The following is a 23,497-nucleotide window of genomic DNA, read 5'->3' as shown; positions in this document are numbered from 1 at the left end:
GGTATTGTCGTTTTTTTATCTTGTTATATTTTTTGCTTTTATTAAATGCTCTATACCGCATTTGGCTAAATAAAGAAACCAAAAGTTACCTGCACCAGCGGAGCATCTTTTCTTGTTTCTTTTTGGCATTATAATCATATTTCTCTGCACTGGATCGGTGGAGGATTTTAAGCTTGCCCCATGAGAGGATAGGATTTGGGAGAACATCCATAGCCGTTGTTGGCTGGCTGGCTATTCGGCAAGGAGTCCTGACGCATCGGTCCATCGGTGTCCCTTGGAGCATCCCTGTGGTGGCTCACCAACATTTGCTAAGCTTGTTTTCACAGGCTTTCTGGTAAGCCTTGCATTCATTTATCCGGTGGTGGGCAACATTGAATAATGAAGGTGTATCCCTGAAATCTGCATTGATTACCTGGCATCAAATACACTGTTATGGACTTTTTAAGTTTTAAATTTTTCACGTATTTTAGTTTGTGTATTTATGCTCTAAGAAGCACTTTATATAACTAATACGCATGACTGCGATTTTGTCACTATGTTGATATATTGATTTTGAGACCCGTTTTTTCACTAATAATTGGCTAATTAATTTTATAATTTACTTCACATGTCCAGCGCTGCACTCTTTGTATTATATTTTGTTTTTTTGTGCCCTCATATCGGGGTTATAGTGCACAGCAGCAGGAAATTTTTTTTCATTTTACACTCATTCACAATTCTGTATGCACCTAGCACGATTCTTTTTCTTTTAATATCCCTGCAATGCTCAAATGCTCATTGATCACATCAGTTCACATTTTTCTCAAAAAAGTAGAGTTACTCTTTAAACAGGGCAGTGACTCTTGTCTGCAACAACTGTGAGTTGTTTAAACTTGGCACTGAGTACCTGAATATTGAAATAAACATGTAACATAGAAAATCTTTTGAAGAAATAGAAAGAAAACACAAAACTTTATTCTAATTGTGTATCTATTGTAGTAACTACTTACCATATCTGAGTTTCTAGGCATTCCAGAAAAAAGATGAATTACAGTATGTGAGTATGTGTTCTCTCATTTGCTTCCTCGTCCATTGAGGAGGGACACAGGAAGTCTTGCACTGTTGGGTTACATTGCAGCCTATCGGAGGATTGGACACCAGGGTGGATATAAATCAATGATTTTTTTTTTTTAAATTTTAAAAATCTGATTTTTTTTTTTTTTTTTATGAAATTTATTTTAATAAAATGCTTTTGGAGTAAAAATCTATCTAAAGATAGTTAGTTAGTTTTTTTTATTTAACCACGTCAGACCCGGAAGAATTTACCCCCTTCCTGACCAGAGCACTTTTTGCGATTCGGCACTGCGTCGCTTTAACTGACAATTGCGCGGTCATGCGACGTTGTACCCAAACAAAATTTTTGTCCTTTTTTTCCCACAAATAGAGCTTTCTTTTGGTGGTATTTGATCACCTCTGCCATTTTTATTTTTTGCGCTATAAACAAAAAACAAAAAAAGAGCATCAATTTTTAAAAAAACTCATTGTTTTTTACTTTTTGCTATAATAAATATCCCCCAAAAATACATAAAAAAACTTTTTTTTTTCCTCAGTTTAGGCTGATATGTATTCTTCTACATATTTTTGGTAAAAAAAAAAATCACAAAAGTTATAGCGTCTACAAAATAGGGGATAGTTTTATAGCATTTTTATTGTTTTTTTTTTTTTTTATACTAGTAATGTCAGCGATCTGCGATTTTTGTCATGACTGCGACATTATGGCAGACACATCGGACAATTTTGACACATTTTTGGAACCATTGGCATTAATACAGTGATCAGTGCGATTTAAAAATGCATTGCTTACTGTACAAATGTCACTGGCAGTGAAGGGGTTAACACTAGGGGGCGGTGAAGGGGTTAACTGTGTTTCCTGGGAGGTGATTGTAACTGAAGGGAGAGGGACTAACTACAGGAGGTGGCAGATCGTGGTTCCTAGCTAATAGGAACACACTATCTATCACTCCTGTTAGAACAGGGAAGTGTGTGTTTACACACACTCGTTCCTGTTCTGTGTCTCCTGGTCACGATCGCTCGTGGCCGGGGGTCATCGCAACCGTCGGCCACGAGCATCGGCACCCCCGCTGTGCAGCCCCTGCTATCCGGACCCTGCAAGATCACGTACAGTAACGTGATTTTGCGCAGGGGAGCCAGCCTGCCACAGTAAAACTGCGGCGGCTGGTCCGGAAGCGGTTAAGATACATTTAATAATCTTGTTTATTCAGCATGAAAGGGAGCTTAGCATGAGACTGTATATTTTGCAATATTTATCATTTTGGTAAACTCACTCAATGAATCCAAGCTCTGCAAGCTGAGATAAGATGCACTGCATTGATGCATTCACACAATTTCACAGTAACCATGAGATAAAACAAAGTTCAGGAATATTCCTTTATCATATTGTTTTGCAAATCTATGTAAACTACAAACTGTATGATTGAATCGGTTCTGATATAGCTGTTTTACTAACCTGACAGCTTATTAGTCTAAATAGGAAACCTGCATTTTGTTTGCAAATATTAAAGATTATTTATACCAGCAAGAATGAGTGCTTACATTTAAAGAGCACCTGTCATTTCAGATCCATCATGGCAGTACCTGTTAGCGGACATCCACTCACCTACTGCCACTACATCCCTCACCTTGTTGTGTCACTGCCACATCACCAGCCATCCCATTAAAGTGAATAGGACTGTTGATGAGTCAACAGCGGGTCAGAGGAGGAGCCGCTGCAGGATAGAGATGACAGTTGCTCTTTAACCACTTCAGCCCCGGAAGGATTTACCCCCTTCCTGACCAGAGCACTTTTTACAATTTGGCACTGCCTCGCTTTAACTGTTAATTGCGCGGTCATGCACTGCTGTACCCAAACGAAATTTGCGTCCTTTTCTTCCCACAAATAGAGCTTTATTTTGATGGTATTTGATCACCTCTGCGGTTTTTATTTTTTGCGCTATAAACGGAAAAAGACCGAAAATTTTGAAAAAAAATGATATTTTCTACTTTTTGTTATTAAAAAAATCCAATAAACTCAATTTTAGTCATACATTTAGGCCAAAATGTATTCGGCCACATGTCTTTGGTAAAAAAAATGTCAATAAGCGTATATTTATTGGTTTGCGCAAAAGTTATAGCGTCTACAAACTAGGGTACATTTTCTGGAATTTACACAGCTTTTAGTTTATGACTGCCTATGTCATTTCTTGAGGTGCTAAAATGGCAGGGCAGTACAAAACTCCCCCAAATGACCCCATTTTGGAAAGTAGACACCCCAAAGAAATTGCTGAGAGGCATGTTGAGCCCAATATTCATTTTTTTGTCCCAAGTGATTGATTGAATAATGACAAAAAAAAAAAAAAATTACAAAAAGTTGTCACTAAATGATATATTGCTCACACAGGCCATGGGCATATGTGGAATTGCACCCCAAAATACATTTAGCTGCTTCTCCTGAGTATGGGGATACCACATGTATGGGACTTTTTGGGAGCCTAGCCGCGTACGGGGCCCCGAAAACCAATCACCGCCTTCAGGATTCCTAAGGGCGTAAATTTTTGATTTCACTCCTTACTACCTATCACAGTTTTGAAGGCCATAAAATGCCAAGATGGCACAACCTCCTCCCCCCCCCCCCCCAAATGACCCCATTTTGGAAAGTAGACACCCCAAGCTATTTGCTGAGATGCATGTTGAGTCCATGGGATATTTTATATTTTGACACAAGTTGCGGGAAAATTACAAACTTTTTTTTTTTTTTTTTCTTTTTTTTTTTTTGCACAAAGTTGTCACTAAATGATATATTGCTCAAACATGCCATGGGCATGTGTGGAATTACACCCCAAAATACATTTTAGCTGCTTCTCCTGAGTATGGGGATACCACATGTGTGGGACTTTTTGGGAGCCTAGCCGCGTACTGGGCCCCGAAACCAAGCACCGCCTTCATGATTTCTAAGGGCGTACATTTTTGATTTCACTCCTCACTACCTATTACAGTTTTGAAGGCCATAAAATGCCAAGATGGCACAAAACCCCACCAAATGTCCCCAATTTTGGAAAGTAGACGCCCCAAGCTGACAAATAGTGGATACTTGTGCGCACACCAAAAAAATACGACAAAAATAAAACAAAACAACTAGAAGGGTTAATGGATGTAGCTGCCAGCATAAGGATGTTCACACACCAATAAAAGAGCAATAAGGTAAATAAATTATGCGGCGCTTACTAAAATCAAAAAAGTAAATTACAAAATCAACTAAGATTGTAAAGCAATCCGATATTCAGGCGATTCATGACAGAAAATCCAAATAATAATTGTTTAATATTGATCTTCCATTTTATTGTGTAACCAAAGGTTATAATGAGCCATTGTTACATCAAAGAAATGAATATATCACACCCACTCCCCGGTGGGTTACAAATAGAGCTTCGCACAAAGATGGAAAATATATTTTTATCCAGGAGGGGGAAATAAAGTGAAAAAAGGGGTATAATTCCTAAAAAATAATATATATGCTCCAAAACAGAGCACAGAAACAATAAGTGAACACTAAACCAATGTGCATGTATACAAGTGCAACATCAATATGTGTAATATATCATGGCATGGTAATAAATACTAATAAAAATATATAGTATGCAAATATGATCTGTACGACATCTAGTAAATAAATCAGCCAAAAATATAAAAATATAAAGTGACATGCAAAAGTTTCACAAGGTGCATAGATGAATCATAATATATAAAGGATTAAACAGGAATTCCACAAAGATGTGTGAAAAATCTATAATAAAAAATATAATCCAAGAAATTCAGAAAAAGTCTTAAATACAAAACACAATATCTTCAATAGAAAGAGCCCATATATGATGCAATCCAAATCGTGCCAATCCCGATTAGAATGTGTGAAGAAATAGCTCATCAAAAAGTGCCCAGTGCCGACAATCAATCTTAGGTGTGTGTGAAACTGTGGTTCCCCTAGCCTCTCACCTCATGGCTGAGCGACAACAGCCCTGTAAGCAACCATAGGTAGTTTCCTCAGTTTCACGATCCCTCCCATAGTGGTTTCCCTAGGGATCTCCTAACACGGACTGCACTCCGCTCTCAGGTCGCCCAGTCAGTCAGCCCAGCAGTATAAAATACAGGGGGAAGTACTCCATAGTGTAGTAATTTAAAACAGTAAATTTTATTCCAAATGTTGCACTTACATATAAAACGATTAGCATAAGCCAGAACACAAAAAGCTGCTACCCGATCCGGCTGTGATCGGGAAGCCGAATGCAGCCTGCCTCCTCCTCCCTTGGCCCCGAAAACCAATCACTGCCTTCAGGATTTCTAAGGGCGTAAATTTTTTATTCACTCCTCACTACCTATCACAGTTTCGAAGGCCATAAAATGCCAAGATAGCACAACCCCCCCCCCCCCCAAATGAACCCATTTTGGAAAGTAGACACTCCAAGCTATTTGCTGAGAGGCATGGTGAGTATTATACAGCTCTCATTTGTTTTTGAAAATGAAGAAAGACACGAAAAAAATTTTTTTTTTTTTTTTCTTTTTTTTAATTTTCAAAACTTTGTGAAAAAAAGTGAGGTCTGCAAAATACTATACCTCTCAGCAAATAGCTTGGGGTGTCTACTTTCCAAAAAAGGGCCATTTGGGGGGGGTTTGTGCCACCTGGGCATTCCATGGCCTCCGAAACTGTGATAGGCAGTGAAGCATGAAATCAAAAATTTACGCCCTTAGAAAGCCTGAAGGCGGTGCTTGGTTTTTCGGGGTCCCGTACGCGGCTAGGCTCCCAAAAAGTCTCACACATGTGGTATCCCCATACTCAGGAGAAGCAACAGAATGTATTTTGGGGTGTAATTTCACATATTCCCATGGCATGTTTGAGCAATATATCATTTAGTGACAACTTTGTGCAAAAAAAAAAAAAAAAAAAATTGCCTTTTTCCCGCAACTTGTGTCACAATATAAAATATTCCATGGACTCGACATGCCTCTCAGTAAATAGCTTGGGGTGTCTACTTTCCAAAATGGGGTCATTTGGGGGGGTTTTGAACTGTCCTGGCATTTTATGCATAACATTTAGAAGCTTATGTCACACATCACCCACTCTTCTAACCACTTCAAGACAAAGCCCTTTCTGACACTTCTTGTTTACATGAAAAAATTTTTTTTTTTTTGCAAGAAAATTACTTTGAACCCCCAAACATTATATATTTTTTAAAGCAAATGCCCTACAGATTAAAATGGTGGGTGTTTCATTTTTTTTTTTTTTTTTTCACACAGTATTTGCGCAGCGACTTTTCAAACGCATTTTTTGGGAAAAAACACACTTTTTTAAATTTTAATGCACTAAAACACACTATATTGACCAAATGTTTGCTGAAATAAAAAAGATGATCTTAGGCTGAGTACATGGATACCAAACATGACATGCTTTAAAATTGCGCACAAACGTGCAGTGGCGACAAACTAAATACATTTTTAAAAGCCTTTACAGGTTACCACTTTAGATTTACAGAGGAGGTCTACTGCTAAAATTACTGCCCTCGATCTGACCTTCGCGGTGATACCTCACATGTATGGTGCAATTGCTGTTTACATTTGACGCCAGACCGACGCTTGTGTTCGCCTTTGCGCGAGAGCAGGGGGAACAGGGGTGCTTTTTTTTTTTTTTTTTTTTTTTTCCTTATTTTTTTGCTTTTTTATCTTATTTTTAAACTGTTCCTTTTTCCTGTTCATTTTTTTATTTTTTTAATCATTTTTATTGTTATCTCAGGGAATGGAAATAACCCCTATGATAGCAATAGGTAGTGACGGGTATTCTTTTTTTTTTTTTGAAAAAATTGGGGTCTATTAGACCCTAGATCTCTCCTCTGCCCTCAAAGCATCTGACCACACCAAGATCGGTGTGATAAAATGCTTTCCCAATTTCTCAATGGCGCTGTTTACATCCGGCGAATTCTAAGTCATGAAATGCTCGTAGCTTCCGGTTTCTTAAGCCATAGAGATGATTGGAACCATTCTGGTCTCTGATCAGCTCTATGGTCAGCTAGCCGAATCACCGGCTGCATTCTCGGGTTCCCTGTTGGGACAGGAGAGCCAGAGAAAAACATGGAAGACGGTGGGGGGGGGGGGCATTCCCTCCCACGGCTTGTAAAAGCAGTCTAGAGGCTAATTAGCTGCTAGGATTGCTTTTACATGAAAGCCGACCGCTGGCTGAAAAGAATGATACCAAGATGATACCTAAACCCACAGGCATCATTCTAGTATGACCACTCAAAGTCCAGCAACATACCAGTACATTGCTGGTCCTTGTTGGGCATATATTGTAAACTTTTTTTTCATGCAGCCTGTGGGTTGAACGAAAAAAAGGGATTGATCGGTGGGTATTCCCACCATTAGAATACCTCCCTTCATCCACCCACTTCTAATGATGGGCATACATGCACCGTTTATATATGCCGAAGCATGGGGGCATCCTCCCGCAAAAGGTAGGAGCAAATTGCTCCTCCACCCACTGCTGCCCCCACGCTTAGGCATATATGCTGAAGTATGTAACTGTGGTGGTGAAATCACCTCCGACAGCGCTGGAGTCACGGCTTTATGTATCGTGGGAGCAAACGCTGTTGCTGTCAAGATAAATAAATCCGCTCTGCAACTGAATGGCGTACCTGAAAACAAAAGTTACCAATAAAACACAGTAAACAGTAAAGTATAAAAAAATTGCATACCTATAAAGCAAACATGATAAAAACATAACAACAATAAAACATTGCAGAATACAGTAAAAAAGAGCAGAACAATAGAGAGAGAATAGAGAACAATAAAACGACAACTATTTTTGTTTTTTTTCTTTTATATTTTTTTGTTTTTTTTTGTTTTTGTTTTTTTTTATTTTTTTTTTTTTTTTTGTAACTTTAACTTTTGTAACTGGTACCAGGTTTGGGTCTCTCAAAATGCGATGGCATCTTGGGAGACCCTGTGAAAGTGTGTCCTAGTCTGTGCAGTGCTGTAACCTACCCTAATACTCAACTAATGTATGGTAGCGTTCAAAACATTCACCAATGCAAAGACCAGGATTGTCAGGACAGGAGGGACAATAATACTGGGTGTCACGCCTATATCCGCGCTTGCTGCAGACACGACATCTTTTTTGGGGGGATCGTGGGGTAGGGGTACTGGGGAGGACATAAAGAAAATGCCTCTCATGCAGCCGGTTTACTGCATTTGGTTGGGAAAGGTGAGGTGGAGCACCGTCTGGAAACAGAAGGGCTCTGACGATCTCTTCCTGGAATTTAAGGAAGGATCCAATCCGTCCTGAAGCTCTGTATAGCACATACGCGTTCAGCAAAGCCAATTGAAATAAATAAACAGACACTTTTTTGTACCAGCGTCTGTTACGGGCAACTAGATACGGCGCCAACAACTGGTCGTTGAGGTCCACCCCTCCCATTTTTTGGTTATATTCGTGGACACAGAAGGGTTTCTCCACAACACCAGTCGCCGTACTAATTTGGACCGTCGTGTCTGCATGAAGGGAGGTAAGAACGAAAACATTCTTATTATCCCTCCACTTCATAGCGAGCAAATTATTACACTGCAAGCAGGCTCTCTCCCCCAGCCTAAGACGGGAATCTACAAGCCACTGGGGAAAGCCCCGGCGATTAGGTCGCACGGTGCCACATGCTCCAATCTGATGATCAAAAAAGGTGACTAAAAAGTGGCACGCTCGTGTAATAATTGTCCACGTACAAGTGGTACCCCTTTCCGAATAAGGGTGACACCAAGTCCCACACAATCTTGCCAGTGCTTCCTATGTAGTCAGGGCAGTTTGTCGGCTCTACGTGACTATCTTTGCCCTCGTAAACCATAAAACTACATGTATAGCCTGTGGCCCTGTCACAGAGCTTATACATCTTGACCCTGTATCTGGCATGCTTGCTGGGAAGGTACTGTTTGAATGATAAGTGGCCAGAAAACTTAATCAGGGACTCATCAAGGCAGACAACTTGATGGGGAGTAAACAAGTCTGCAAAACGTTGGTTGAAGTGGTTTACAAGGGGCCGAATTTTGTAGAGCCGATCGTATTAAGGGTCTCCACAAGGACGACAGAGTTCATTGTTGAAGCACATGAACCGCAAAATCTGCTCGTATCGTGCCCTGGCCATGGAGGCAGAGAACACGGGCATATGGTAAATTGGGTCAGTGGACCAATATGACCGCAACTCACTCTTTTTATTTATGCCCATGTTGAGGGAAAGGCCCAGAAAGAGCTTAAATTCAGAAATCGTAATTGGTTTCCAATCTCTGGCAAGGGAGGACTGGGGAATAGTGGTGATGTGTTGACCAGCGTAGAAATTGCTTTGGTCTACAATAGATCTATAGAGATCTTCGGTAAAAAACAGCGAATAAAAATCCAGTGATGTAAAATCAACTGTTTCCACCTGAATGCCGGGTTGGCCAGTGAATGGGGGAAGTACGGGTGCTGCAGAAGTGGTGGTTTCCCAATTCGGATTGGCGAATGCAGCAGGAAGGGCACTATGGGCACGACGGGCCTGTGTTCGTCTTCTTGGTGGCAGCGGGACACTACTTGTACTTGCCACCTCACCAGCTTGAACTGCACTTATGGGGCTCGCCACGTCACCAAGTGTTACTGCAGTGCTGGATATACGACCAGGGTGTACTAGGCCGCTGGTGCTTGCCAGTTCACCAGAAGGAATAGCGGCGCTAGTACTTCTCTGCTCCATACGAGGGACCTGCGGTTCTTGCACTTCAAGGACAGAAGAAGAAGTTTGGGGTCTGGTACGCCTGACCTTAGCAGGGACCACAACTCCGTCGTCAGAGCTATCTGTCATGGAGCCGCTGTCGTCTACAGGTTTGTATTCTGAGCCTGAATCTGACAGAAGAGTGACTTCCTCTTCACTATCTGTCATGCTCAGAAACGTGTAGGCCTCTTCACTAGTGGTACCTTCGATTTGGCATTTTGGGCTCTAAATTTAGTGGTACACTAGTGAGACTCGCAGGCAAAAAAGCTCCTGACTGTTAGCGACTGTATCAAAACGCTACTAACAAAAACTGTTAGCGATCGGAGGGGGTTAAGGCCTGACTCTGCGAACGCTGCAGTTATGTGTGTTTAGTGTTTCGTAAGTGACAGTGATCGATCGATACTGCCCTTGGGTGGGCTGGGCTGAGCCTGAGGGGCAAAATGCAGGTGCTAGCAGGTATCTGGGCTGATCCCACTAACACTGCGTTTTTGGGAACCCTAAACTGCTGGGGACGCTAGTATAGATCTGATCGGATCAGATATTGATCCGTTCAGATACTATACCACTAAGGGAGGTGTATGCTGCGTGCGTGGGTGTTAGCGGTACTGGCTCTAACATGGCGCTGCCTGGGGCGACGCAGACCTTATCTGACCCTAAAAACTTAACTTCTATCACCGCCGGGCGATTAGGGGGTTAAACCTTTATAAGGTAATAAACGGCGGGTGCCCTGAAACTATAATAAACAAACTAACTAACCAGCGCCACCCGTAACAGTTATACGGTGATCACTGGTGAAAGGGTTAGCTAGGGGGCAATCGGGGGGGTTAAAACCTTTATTAGATAGTATATGGGGGTCCCTGTTGCTATAAAACGATGACGGCGAACCTATATACTTACCTCCCTAACTAGCGTCACCTGTGACACTAATACAGCGATCAGAAAAACGATTGCTTAGTGACACTGGCGACGGGGGTGATCAAGGGGTTAAAACTTTATTAGGGGGGGTTAGGGGGTACCCTAGACCTAAAGGGGGCTAACCCTAACTGCCCTACCACTTATAACTGTCACAAACTGACACCAATGCAAAAAAAAAAAAAAAACTGCTATTGGTGTCACTGTGACAGGGGGGTGATGGGGGGTGAAAAGTGTGCCTGCGTGTTCTACTGTTAGTGTAGTGTTGGTGCAAACTTACTTGATGTCTTCTCTCCTCAGCGCCAGGACTAAAAGACCAGCTCGAGGAGCGATGACATCCCTTCCTCTGCCGCTGTTTACATTACAGCAGCAGAGGAAGATTTTCATTCGTGGGGAGCGATCGCGAGGGGGTGGCCTCCCCCTCAGCCTGTATCGCTTCCCCAACGAAGCCGACCGCCTCGGGCACCGGGAGGGGGGGGGGGCGCGATGCGCCCCCAGCCCACGGGAGGCAGAACATGTACCAGGTACGTGATTTTGCCTGCCCGTGCCATTCTGCCGCAGTATATCTGCGTTAGGCGGTCGGCAAGTGGTTAAAAATTATGATTTAAATCAAGTTGATTTAAATCAAGCCTTTTTACTAGTGATTTAAATCATGATTTTAAATGGTGATTTAAATCGATTTGTGTTAAATCAAATCCACCCTGTAGGACATTGAGGGAAAAAAAAATGTAGGTCAGCCCAGGATAACCCTCCTACTTTCAGCTTGCCTCAGTTTTTTCTAGTGTCCTAGAAGGATGGAAGTCTACCCTTTTCTACTAGCTTTCTTTTTTTTTTTTTTACCTTCAATTAAGATCCTAAGAGCACTCTGGTCTTCCTTTATGGACACTGGAAACACCCTTTAGGATGTTTCTACCTCTCAAATATTTATTAGCCTTGTATTCATTTAGTTAAGATTTTGTTAAAAAGTGGGCTGCCCCCTCTGTGGATAAAACCGTATCCTGTCCTAACACAATGTCTACCATCTCAGTAGAATAGGAGTTGAGAGGGATTGCACATGGATTTTTTTTTTTTTTTTACGACTCTACAAACAAGAGAATGGAGCCCTATTCTGGAGTTCTGTTCTCCCTGATAATTCCTGCATTGCAACCTCTCTACTGTAGCTGTTTAGTGGGGATCTGATCACTATAGCAGTTGATCCCTTGGCTGGTTTAGAACTCATGTCTGTAGCCTTGAGCTACAGTGATGATGGGTTGCTAGAGGTCTCCCACCTCATTTTCTACATGATTTTTTCATTTCGGTTAACATGGGTAAAGTGTTGGGCTGTGGAGTCTGCATGTAAAAAGCACTTACTTTGCATGATCTTCAAGGGACAGTGCCTTTTTCAGAGCTGCTCTGAATGCCTCATCAAAGATGCCAGCGGTGGCAAGAGTACTCATCTAGGAAGAGTCACTCCTTAACGAAGGCTAAGAAAAAGTCCTCAAACTTCAGAATCAAATTTATCACCCAGTCTGCAGGCAAACCCTTGGCTTCCAAGTCCCCCAATCCGTCAGAGAAGTCACCTTCAGCATGAGGATATGCTCCTACTTTACAGTCGGGAACATCTGTTAAGCTTTGCAGAGTCTTGAGAGACTGCACTTCAGATGCTTGTGCGTGGGAGATAGTTTCTGGGACTACAAGGTAGCATTTCTCCCCGTTTCATTTATTCCAACCTGTCTGTACCCTGCTCAGGTTAGCAGATCACCATGCAGCCCTTGCCCCTAACAAAAATGGGGCATCTACCCCATCTTGAATCTCAAGTCATGCACAGAAATTTTGTATGGTATCTACTAGGTCTGTCCCAAAGACTTTCTAGCCTCTGTGGACCTCAAGAACGCATATATGCATATCTTCATTTATCCAGTGCATTAGCGATCCTTATGGTTTGCAGTGGGCCTTCTTGACTTCCTGTTTGTGGCACTGCAATTTGGTTTATCTTCTGCACCCCAGATTTTCACCAAGGTGTTAGCCTTACTGTGCTCTGAGCTTTCACACTATTAAAAACCTAGATGATCTTCTGTAGTTGGCATGAAATCTGGCAGATACTGTAATGTAGCCAGAACCGTTCCAGGCATGCAGAGGTTTGGTTGGATCCCGAACCTACAAAAGTTTGTGCTGAAACAGATCCCTCACTTAGAATATCTGGGTATAGTGATACAGCTCAAGCCAAAAGATTAGTTGTAACTCTTCCCTTCTCTATGAGAGTTCTGGGGCTGTCCTTCTAGGCCGCCCAATTTGTGCAATTGCACCCCAGGTCCCCCCCAATACAAGAGTCTTTTGTCATGGCAGAAGTCAGTCCAGTCCTTGAACAGATCAATTAATCTTACACTGAAGACTGGGTTTACCCTGGCTTGGTGACTCAGGATTCCAGGCCTGGAGTAAGGCAGGTCTTTTCTTCTGGTCTACAGGAAGATATTTATCACAGATGCTTGCTGGGCTGGGGAAATGCCCTGGGAACCCTGCTGGCGCAGAGGACTTGAATGTCAGAGGAATGTCCTTACGGTACAAGAATTTCTGTGTCCCTCAATTCTCGGAACATTCCATAAAATATTTCTTGGTGTCCATTGAAGGACAAAAATAAAAAGAAAAACTGCGCTGCAGAGCAAAAAAGGTCAAAGGTAAAAGCTGCACACAAAATACACCAATATCTGTGTATACCATGAAAAATAAAAAATAAAGTGCGCTAATTATATGAAAATACACACATAGATATGAATACATGTGGGTGGTAGTAAAAACCACAATCTACTGAGAGCAAGTAAATGACTCCATGAGTGGTAGAAATATATAAGTGCAAAACATAAAAACTCAAATGAAAAGAAGAAACAAAAAATGTGTACATGTGAAATACAATGATATTAATAGCGTGAAAATCTGAAAATCAAACAAACTCAGTCCATGGGTTCAAACATAAAAAGTTCATCAGTGAAAAAAAGCTTCCATCCACTATACAGCTCAGCAGCAACTAATCCCCCTATGAGTGGATTGACAAAGGAGAGAGATGTGCAGGATGGTGCAAATCCACTGGCGGTGACTCCAATAAGTGAGAAAGTGATAAAGGTGGACTCTTACCCTCCGTGTTGGACCCCCTCCTTGGCAGGGTCTATCAGGCATGCAGATTTTTGCCCTCTGCAGGGACCGTGTAATGAGAAGATCTCCCCAGCAGCTGTCAGGAATGTTGTCTCCGATCCGGGCTGGTCCAAGTGAAACGCCCTCCGTGTTGGACCCTCCTCCTAAGGACCCTTCTGCAGGGACCGTGTAATGAGAAGATCTCCCCAGCAGCTGTCAGGAATGTTGTCTCCGATCCGGGCTGGTCCAAGTGAAACGCCCTCCGTGTTGGACCCTCCTCCTAAGGAGGGGGTCCAACACGGAGGGCGTTTCACTTGGACCAGCCCGGTTTGGAGACAACATTCCTGACAGCTGCTGGGGAGATCTTCTCATTACACGGTCCCTGCAGAGGGCAAAAATCTGCATGCCTGATTTACCCTCCGTGTTGGACCCCCTCCTTGGCAGGGTCTGAGTCCACCTTTATCACTTTCTCACTTATTGGAGTCACCGCCAGTGGATTTGCACCATCCTGCACATCTCTCTCCTTTGTCAATCCACTCATAGGGGGATTAGTTGCTGCTGAGCTGTATAGTGGATGGAAGCTTTTTTTCACTGATGAACTTTTTATGTTTGAACCCATGGACTGAGTTTGTTTGATTTTCAGATTTTCACGCTATTAATATCATTGTATTTCACATGTACACATTTTTTGTTTCTTCTTTTCATTTGAGTTTTTATGTTTTGCACTTATATATTTCTACCACTCATGGAGTCATTTACTTGTTCTCAGTAGATTGTGGTTTTTACTACCACCCACATGTATTCACATCTATGTGTGTATTTTCATATAATTAGCGCACTTTATTTATTTTTTATTGTCCATTGAAGGACACAAGTCCCACCCCTTTGTGTATATGATTGTGTTCTTATTACTGCTTTGCCCCAAAACTCAAGGCATGCTGGGAGTAAAAAGGTTTATCCTGGACTGGCCTGCAGTTTGTTTGCTAGTGTTCATTTACCCTGTAAGCAGCAGTATAACTCAACAGTAGAAGACTTTCTGTGTTCCTCCATGGAATCCAAGAAAATTATTTTACAGAGAATACAAAAATCCTATTTCTTTCCCCCTCATTTAAAAATGAATATATTTTTTACATACAGAGTAGAAAATGAAAAGTCAGAAGTTGAAAAATCTGCATTCACAGAATTCAACAGAGAAAGCAACATTATTAAATACAACGCTGGAAGACCTGCACTGCTAATCAGTAGCACAAGCTGGACAGGTATTTTGGTATTTTAATTCTATTCCAAACCAAATGTAGCCGATAGTTTAGTTTAAAGCTAGTTATCTACTAAAAAAAATGTACATAATTTTGCTTTTATTGTACTGATAGGCTGAAGGGGGCTAGTTATAAATGTTTGCACACAGGACTCGCACATTTTTCTAATTGAATTCAATTGGAAAAATGTGCGAGTCCTGTGTGCAAACTTTTCTAATTCAATTCAATTGGAAAATGTGTGACCCTTGTGAAAACATGTATAAATATACCCCTAAAGCTGGCCATAGTTGGTTTGAATCTCGGGCCAGTTCAGCAGAGACCGGCTGAGAGTCAAACCACGTATAGGCAGGCTGAATATACCCAAGTGGATCGATCAATTAACTTGGGCACAATCAGCATGTCGGATTTTTCATCTGATTATTGCCAGCGCCTATAGCCTCTAGCAATAATCATTGTGTGTTCTCCCGGCCGGGACGGGAGGGATTCCCCATGAACACTGACTGTGTTGATGGGGGAATCGTGCGACTTTTCTTTCCTACAATGCATGACAATCGCAGCAAAACTGCACTGCATTTTAGGTGCCATTGAAAATAATGTCACTTGCATTTTGCAATTGTAGTGTGTTTTGGGATCGCGGACAGAATCGCAGCACTTCTGCTACAATCCCAAAACGCCCAGATGTTAATAAGGGCTTATTCTGGTGTACTGGCTCATGAAGTGAGCTTGATGTGCTTCCTCTAGGCCTACAGCACATTTCCTTGGGTTTGGAGTCAGCCTCACTTTTTTTCTGATGAAATCTAGAAGCAACAGAGACTTTCACTGTTGTGGTTGGAAAGGCCTATTAATGGAAAATGACACCTTTTGCATGTCCACACCACTCAGATTTTTCTCTGAGAACCACAAATTCTCCTACAACTCTGCAAAAATCTTGGAAGCGAGAACAGAGGTGGTTCACAAGGAAACTTTTAAAGTGGCCAAAAGCATCACAGAAATGTGAATTGTACATTTTGTTGAACTATAATCAATCCAGTACCACATAGCTATATTTTGATCAGGTTTTTATGGTTTTTAACCTCATGTAAATAATTTTTTGCAGAGGATGAAGACTTCAGTGTTTTACTGAGAGCACTACAAGGTATGCTGTTTTTGTCTTTTTATAATCTGTTTCTATATACATATGCAGCATTATGTATGCTTCTTAGTCATTAAAGGAAATCTCTCCTAAGAGAAACATGGACACTGCTATTACTGTCCCTTCGTGACAGTGCTATTTGCCTTGCTATTATTCTGAGGCTTTGGCTTTAACACTTTGTGAATCCCTGACTGGAAACCTCTGTTCATTTCAATAAAGTCAGAATATAGTTAAGTCCTTATCTGCATATTCATTCTGAGATAGTGACCCAAATTATTGAAGTCAGAAAGTCATTATGACAGCCAGGTAACTAGTGATTACAGTATAATGAGTTAGCATTGTAGCCTCGATTTTTTTTTTTTTTTTTATTGCTAGCAATGTTTGGTTTTTATTTATTTATTTTACATTCAGCTGTCAGTGAAGAAACCTGATGATTTATCCATTGTTAAGGGTGCAGCGGCCGGCTATCACTGGTTGTTAATGATGCCAGCGGCTTCTGCTGGGTACTGGCGTTTAGGAGCTATCAGTGTTTTTTTTCTGCCAAAATGCTGCTGCTCCAGAAAGCGCTAGCAAAAGGTTTTTTTTTTTTCTGCCACTAAACTCTCTTGCCAAAAAACACTGCTAAAATCCTATGTGTGCATGAACACATAGGATAACATGCAGAGGAGTTTAGAGGCAGTTAAATAAAAAAAAGTCTGACACCCAAAACAGTAGCTGTAAAAATGCCCAGTGTGCACGAGGCCTAAGAATTGCAGGGGGCAGGGGAATATTTCAGGGATAACACTGATAACATACAGTTCAGGGTATTTTTTAATTGTTAACCCTTCTATTACAACAAGGTAATGGCAGTCTATACCTTATATTTATCTCGTTACTGTTTTGTGAGGGAGCCTTTGTCAAAAAGGGAAAGAACTGCTCATGCTGTTTTTTCATAATAAGTAAAACTGAATTGTTGGAAAGGGTGGCCTATTTAATGCCCTTCATGTTAATTATAAATACATATAATTGATCAGTGAACTGCTGGAAAAACAGCCACTTTACTACACTAGCTGTAAATTGCACATTTAGGGTCAAAGCATTCCTAGTTGTTCGTTTTAGGCAAGTGACACTTTTTTCGCAAAAAAAAAAAAAAAAAACCATAGATGCAGAATAAAATGCAAAAGTAACTTTCACAAAGTGTTTTTGTAGCAGTAATAAAGTGGATTCCACCCAAAAGTGGAAGCTCCGCTTATCTGCCTCTTTCCCCCGTTCGGTGCCAACATTTGTCACCTTTGGGGGGGGGGGGCGGGTACCCTTCCTCACTTCCGAGAGATCTCGCCTCGGCGAGATCTCTGAGGTTCAGCCCCCTGCTGTTGAGACAGTCGGAAAGCGTGAAGTTGCTGACTTTTAATTTCTTGCTAGGGTGGGGGCGGAACTCTACTTTAGGTGGATTTAAATGACAGTAAATCATGAAACTGTAAAGAAGCTGGAAGTTATCTTGTATGGTTGAAAAGTTTGGGTTATCCAAGATGGGCTCTTCTCCCCCATGCAGCATGTCAGGCAAGCTTTTCATGCACATCTGATCTGAGCATTTTGGCATGAATGACCTGACTACCTAGATATGTTTGTGGAGCCAGTTCACAGTATACACAAAAATGCAGTGGGAGAAGGAGTGTGCTGTGTGCATAAACAATAGTGTCAAGTTTTCTTAAAAAATAAATAAAATTTCCCTGAATATTATTGGTTTCTACAGGCACTCATAACATGATGATATGAAAGTATAACTAGAGGGAGGACTGTTTTTAGGTTTTTTAGAAGTTAAAACCCTGGTGCCCAACCTGCAGCCCTCGGACCTCAGCAGTCTGTAGTGGGAAGATTGGATAGGGGTAATAGCACTGATCTCCACCAGCCCCATGTAACATGTTTCTGGTTTCATATTGTCTTTTGCAGCATGTCTCCAGCCCAAAAATGTAGGATTTGCGCTGTCTATCATTTCCTCTATTAGGTCTGCAGTCTGGCAGTCCTCTCAAGCATTACATGTAATGATATTATGTGTGACCCTTTGGTGATGTCAGGGCCCGCAGTTGAGGCCCCCTGTAGCCCATAAATTGACAACCACTGAGATAAAACCACTGGCGAGTTTTTTTGCTTTCTGGGTCTATGTTAGAGAGACTCACTCCCAATGATACCATGAATGAAAGTGAGGCTAAACACAAAATGTTGAATTGCCACCATTAAATGAGTAGAGGGGGATTCTTTCAATGGGAATATTTGGTCCTGTGACAGCTAAAATGTGATATCCCTCCCATTCAAAAGATTTCTCACTTCCTGTTGAATCTGCAGGACAAGAGGTAAAAGGGAATCTCCAGATGGCAAAAGAAGAACTTGACAGTGGTTTTAGCCCTCCCCTACTCAATCGAACATGGTGAAAAAAAGTTTTTCCTTTTTAGATATTTAATGGGTACATCAGACAGATGTAAAAATAAACTATTATTATGTCACGTGTTTGATAAAACATCATAAATATATTTGTCTAGGATAACCCAAACTACAACTACACCATGTTGTCTGCTGCCCAGAGAAAGACTAAATATGAAACCACCACAATCCCCTTGCAGAAAAAAAATACAGCTGCACTGCTTATGTAAACATAAATAATTTATTAAGTATAACAGTATGAGGAAACAACACCCTAAAATTCTGTACCATGCAATTTATGCTGGTGTCCTATGAAATGCAGATACCAGTTAAAACTATTGTATAAAACAACAAGCACATACAAGTAAGAGTAATAACACTATAAATAGACTGCACTTGTAAACCCCAAAGGGTTCTCTGCCAGGGCACCTATCTGTGGAGAACTGGGGTTCTGTAAATTTAACACAAATGTATGTAAAATAACACCAGTAATATTCACAAGCATAAACAAGCTCAAATGTTGATAAAGTATCCACTAAACACTTTACCAAACACATCTAATAACCTCCTAATCAATATTGTACAACTATTGAATAACCATTTGACCCTCTGCGCTATCGGTACATCACTTTGTCAAAATTAACTGTGTGTGTAATTAAATACACTATAGTTGCAGCTAACACTGATATGTGTTCCCACATCCAAACAAGTCACTTATGTTATAGAAGTGCAACGCAACAATGTAATAATCACTTTTTTAATTAAAAAAAAACAAAACCAAATATTCATAAAATCACTGCTATTTTATATATTGATGCAAATTAAATTATTTTTCTGCTTGCTAGATTTATGGAGAAGATGTTGATTTGCAAACATATGAATTACATGTTAGAAAACAAGCATGGGGTAGCTACCCTGTAGGCACATACCTCCTTTGGTGTTTTTCTTATTCCCGAAAAAGGCTCCAACACAAGATGTTTTTCAAATTGGGTGTTCTTGCAATAATAGACGGTTTATCTGTGATGTATTTGTATAGAGTATTGTTCATGCATAATACCGACCAACATTTAAGTATTTCACAAAACTTTATGCTTTGTTTGCTCCAGCTTGCATTGCACATTATTGCTAAGTTTGTGGTCAACAAGGAATCCTGAATCATTTTTCATTGAGTTCCCCAGAGGTGACCCTCAAAAATAATATGTTGTATGCATATTTTTAGCCTCCATGTACATAATTTTACACTTTTCAATAATCTCATCTATATTGTAAAATTGTAAGCTGCCATCGCAAATGTAGCTCTTCTTTCTGTGTTTAATAATCATCAAAGACTGCATGCAATAGTGTCTCCACCCCAAAACTAACCTTCCTCGATGCATTTCATCACTGCTGGCTTGCTCACAAGGATAGAGGAAGTCTTGTGAGTGAAGCAGCAGTGGTAAAATGCATCAAGAAAGGTTGGTCTTTTTTTTTGACAATTATTAAACACAGAAAAAGGAGCTAAGTGTTTGCAGTGCAGCTTACATTTTCTATATTTTTGACGGAGAGCGGAGACAGCACCCAGGTTGTCCATGTGTGATGAAAGGTGCTAGTCATGAGCAGAATCATGGGTTTGAGTGTTTTTTTGTAATAAACCTCATCTGCTTTGTAACTGCTCAACATTCTATTTTATCAAGGTCTTCCTGCAAAGTTACTAAATCTTGTGCCAATTTTATTACACTATATAATTTTGGCATCATCAGCACAAAGTGAAATTGAACTCTTGAAAATTGAAGTTAAATGCTATAGGTTCCAACACAGACCCCCTGCGCCTCACACAACCTTAGACCATTTAGAGCAGTGATTGGTCCACTTGAAAATTAACACCTCAAATTTGGCCCCCGGACAGGGGAAGGCTGCACAATAGCAGCGCCTTTTCGCACCTCAATGCACCTTAAAAAAAAAAAAAAAAAAAAAAAAGACCTTGGCCCCGCTACATTTTTTGCAGTGTATTTCAATGCACACTGATGTTGAAGTACAATAACCCCCAGCACTGGTGTCAGTAGACAAAATATCAACCCCCAACATTGATGTCAGTGGATGCAATAATAACCCTCAGCATTGGTGTCAGCAGACCCAGTAACAACACCCAACATTGGTATCAGCAGATGCAGTAAAAACACCAAACATTGGTGCCAGCCGATGTAATAATAGCCCCCAACACTTTTCTCTTTCAGTGGCAGCAGTAGAACATACCAGAGTGTTCCAGTGCCCGGCATCCTCTGTCAACTATTAGGTTTCCAACAGCCTGTGGGCCGCATATAGATGGCAGGCGAGACGCATGTTGGGTACAAGGGAATTAGAGAATGAGCCATTTATCTTTACTCTCTGGTAGTGTTCCTAAAGCTAGTTTTCTATCCCTGTACAGTGCCTTTTAAAAGTATTCATTCTTTTAAAAGTATGAGCAATTCTTGAGCAAATTCCAGTTAACCACATCCACTGAACTTTTAAATTACTACGCACTTCCTCATACAGTATCTCATAAAGTGAGTACACCCCTCACATTTTTGTAAATATTTTATTTATATCTTTTCAGGTGACAACACTGAAGAAATTACACTTTGCTACAATGTAAAGTAGTGAGTGTACAGCTTGTATAACAGTGTAAATTTGTTGTCCCCTCAAAATGACTCAACACACAGCCATTAATGTCTAAACTGCTGGCAACAAAAGTGAGTACACCCCACCATGTTGAACTTCCAGTGACCAGTATGAGAGAGTGACAGCAATAACACCAAATTTAACACACCTGCTCCCCATTCACACCTGAGACCTTGTAACACTAACGAGTCACATGACACCGGAGAACGAAAAATGGCTAATTGGGCCCAATTTGGACATTTTCACTTAGGGGTGTACCCACTTTTGTTGCCAGCGGCTTAGACATTAATGGCTGTGTGGTTTATTTTGAGGAGACAGCAAATGTACACTGTTCTACAAGCTGTACACTCACTGCATTGTAGCAAAGTGTAATTTCTTCAGTGTTGTCACATGAAAAGACATATTAAAATATTTACAAAAATGTGAGGGGTGTCCTCACTTTTGTGAGATACTGTAGGACATGAATAAGTTGGTCTGACAAGAATGGTATTTCATAAATCCATGGTGATTGATACTCACGATACCATTTTCAGAGGCAAATTCTTCAATATTGTCTCTTGCTATATTCTCACAACATTGCAGACTATTGATTTTCAGCTGACTAGTCTGTAATTTCTTGGTATACATCTCAAATGTTCTGGGATGGCCAAGCAAAAACAGAATTTGTGGCTAGATTTGATATAGGCTGTTATTACATTAAAATAAAATTTATTGATAATATTCTTATTCTTTAGGATTTACAGTGGGGACGTAAAGTATTCAGACCCCCTTAAATTTTTCACTCTTTGTTATATTGCAGCCATTTTGCTAAAATCATTTAAGTTCATTGTTTTTCCTCATTAATGTACATACAGCACCCCATATTGACAGAAAAACACAGAATTATTGACATTTTTGTAGATTTATTAAAAAAGAAAAACTGAAATATCACATGGTCCTAACTATTCAGACCCTTTGCCGTGACACTCATATATTTAACTCAGGTGCTGTCCATTTCTTCTCATCATCCTTGAGATGGTTCTACACCTTCATTTGAGTCCAGCTGTGTTTGATTATACTGATTGGACTTGATTAGGAAAGCCACATACCTGTCTATATAAGACCTTACAGCTCACAGTGCATACAAAAACGAAAAAACTCTCTCCTGCGCTCGGGTATCTAGAACCTCAATATGTGGTAAGGCCAGAATGCTTCAGTGGTGTCTGCCGTCTTGCAGCCCTCTTCAGAATAATGGGTATTAATGGACTACAAAACAGAAAAGAAAGAAAGGAGGGTGCACCGACCTAGTGCATTACCACTGATAGCGTTTATTAAAAAAGTAAAACAGCAAATGAATACTCACAAATGAGCATGAATGACAAGCATGGACAATAGCTGCAGGTGCGCAGTGACAGACATCAGAAAGAAACCGGGACCGGATATCAGGTGGATAAGGCAATGGCTGACGCGTTTCGGGGGAGAACCCCTTTCTTCAGAGCCTAAGCGGGTAGTGACTGCTCGCAAGTGAGAGCTCCTCTATATATATGTATGTGTGTAACTATGCATCCCAATCACCACCCACACCTGCCCACAAAGGCCACGCCCACCTACACAAGAAGCACAGCCCTCCAAGATGTAAAGGCCCTCCCTGGTGTCACTCTGTCGCCATAGTGACACCATGGCGATATTCCCCACACATCCATGGCAAAAATATACCAATCAATAATTCAATGAATGCGGTTAGTAGAAGACCATAGCCTAGTGTACAGGAATAGACTACATAGGCAGGCAGGTGGAGGTAGTCTATGTGCAAGTGTATGAGCTAACAAACGGAGGTGGCCAGGCAATAGCACCATCTGTACCAACTCCGCAGTTGCTTCGTATTGGGGGATGTTGTGGGGATAAAACATACCAGTAAAAACATCGGGGGACCTTCAACTGGCATCTGTCGCCGGTGGAACGCAAATTTATTTATATCATATCATATCATTGTAATCCATATAAAAATATATTACATAGTATTGTGAATCTTTGTGCAGACCCCATCCGGAGAATCTACATATGTGTATATGTATATGTATACACATACACACACGCCTTCTCAAAGATATGTACATAAGGGAACCTAATCTAACCTTACTTTAAAATAGAATTAAAAATAAAAATGATAAGAGATAAAATGTGACAAAATAAGGATCATAGTGATTCTCATTAATAAATAATATCTTAGAAATTCATTATCGATAGAAAGGTGGACACAACACATGTGCACA

The 23,497-nt window shown here is 40.8% G+C and overlaps 1 protein-coding gene across 6 annotated transcripts in view; it reads left to right on the top strand.

Moving 5' to 3' along the window:
• The window catches only part of ALG1 (ALG1 chitobiosyldiphosphodolichol beta-mannosyltransferase), a 128,933-nt gene that overhangs the window by 56,808 nt on the left and 48,628 nt on the right, over positions 1 to 23,497 (top strand). For all 6 annotated transcript variants that reach the window (XM_073633011.1, XM_073633012.1, XM_073633014.1 and 3 more), the window contains 2 exons: positions 14,961 to 15,082; positions 16,176 to 16,214. In XM_073633011.1, coding sequence (XP_073489112.1) covers positions 14,961 to 15,082; positions 16,176 to 16,214 — 161 coding nt within the window. The remainder of the gene's footprint in view (positions 1 to 14,960; positions 15,083 to 16,175; positions 16,215 to 23,497) is intronic.

This window comes from Aquarana catesbeiana, linkage group LG06 (assembly GCF_042186555.1).
Source record: "Aquarana catesbeiana isolate 2022-GZ linkage group LG06, ASM4218655v1, whole genome shotgun sequence".
NCBI classification, from domain to species: Eukaryota; Metazoa; Chordata; class Amphibia; order Anura; family Ranidae; genus Aquarana; species Aquarana catesbeiana.
The sequence above is the reverse complement of the archived record's forward strand: the minus strand, read 5'-3'. Positions and strand labels throughout refer to the sequence as shown.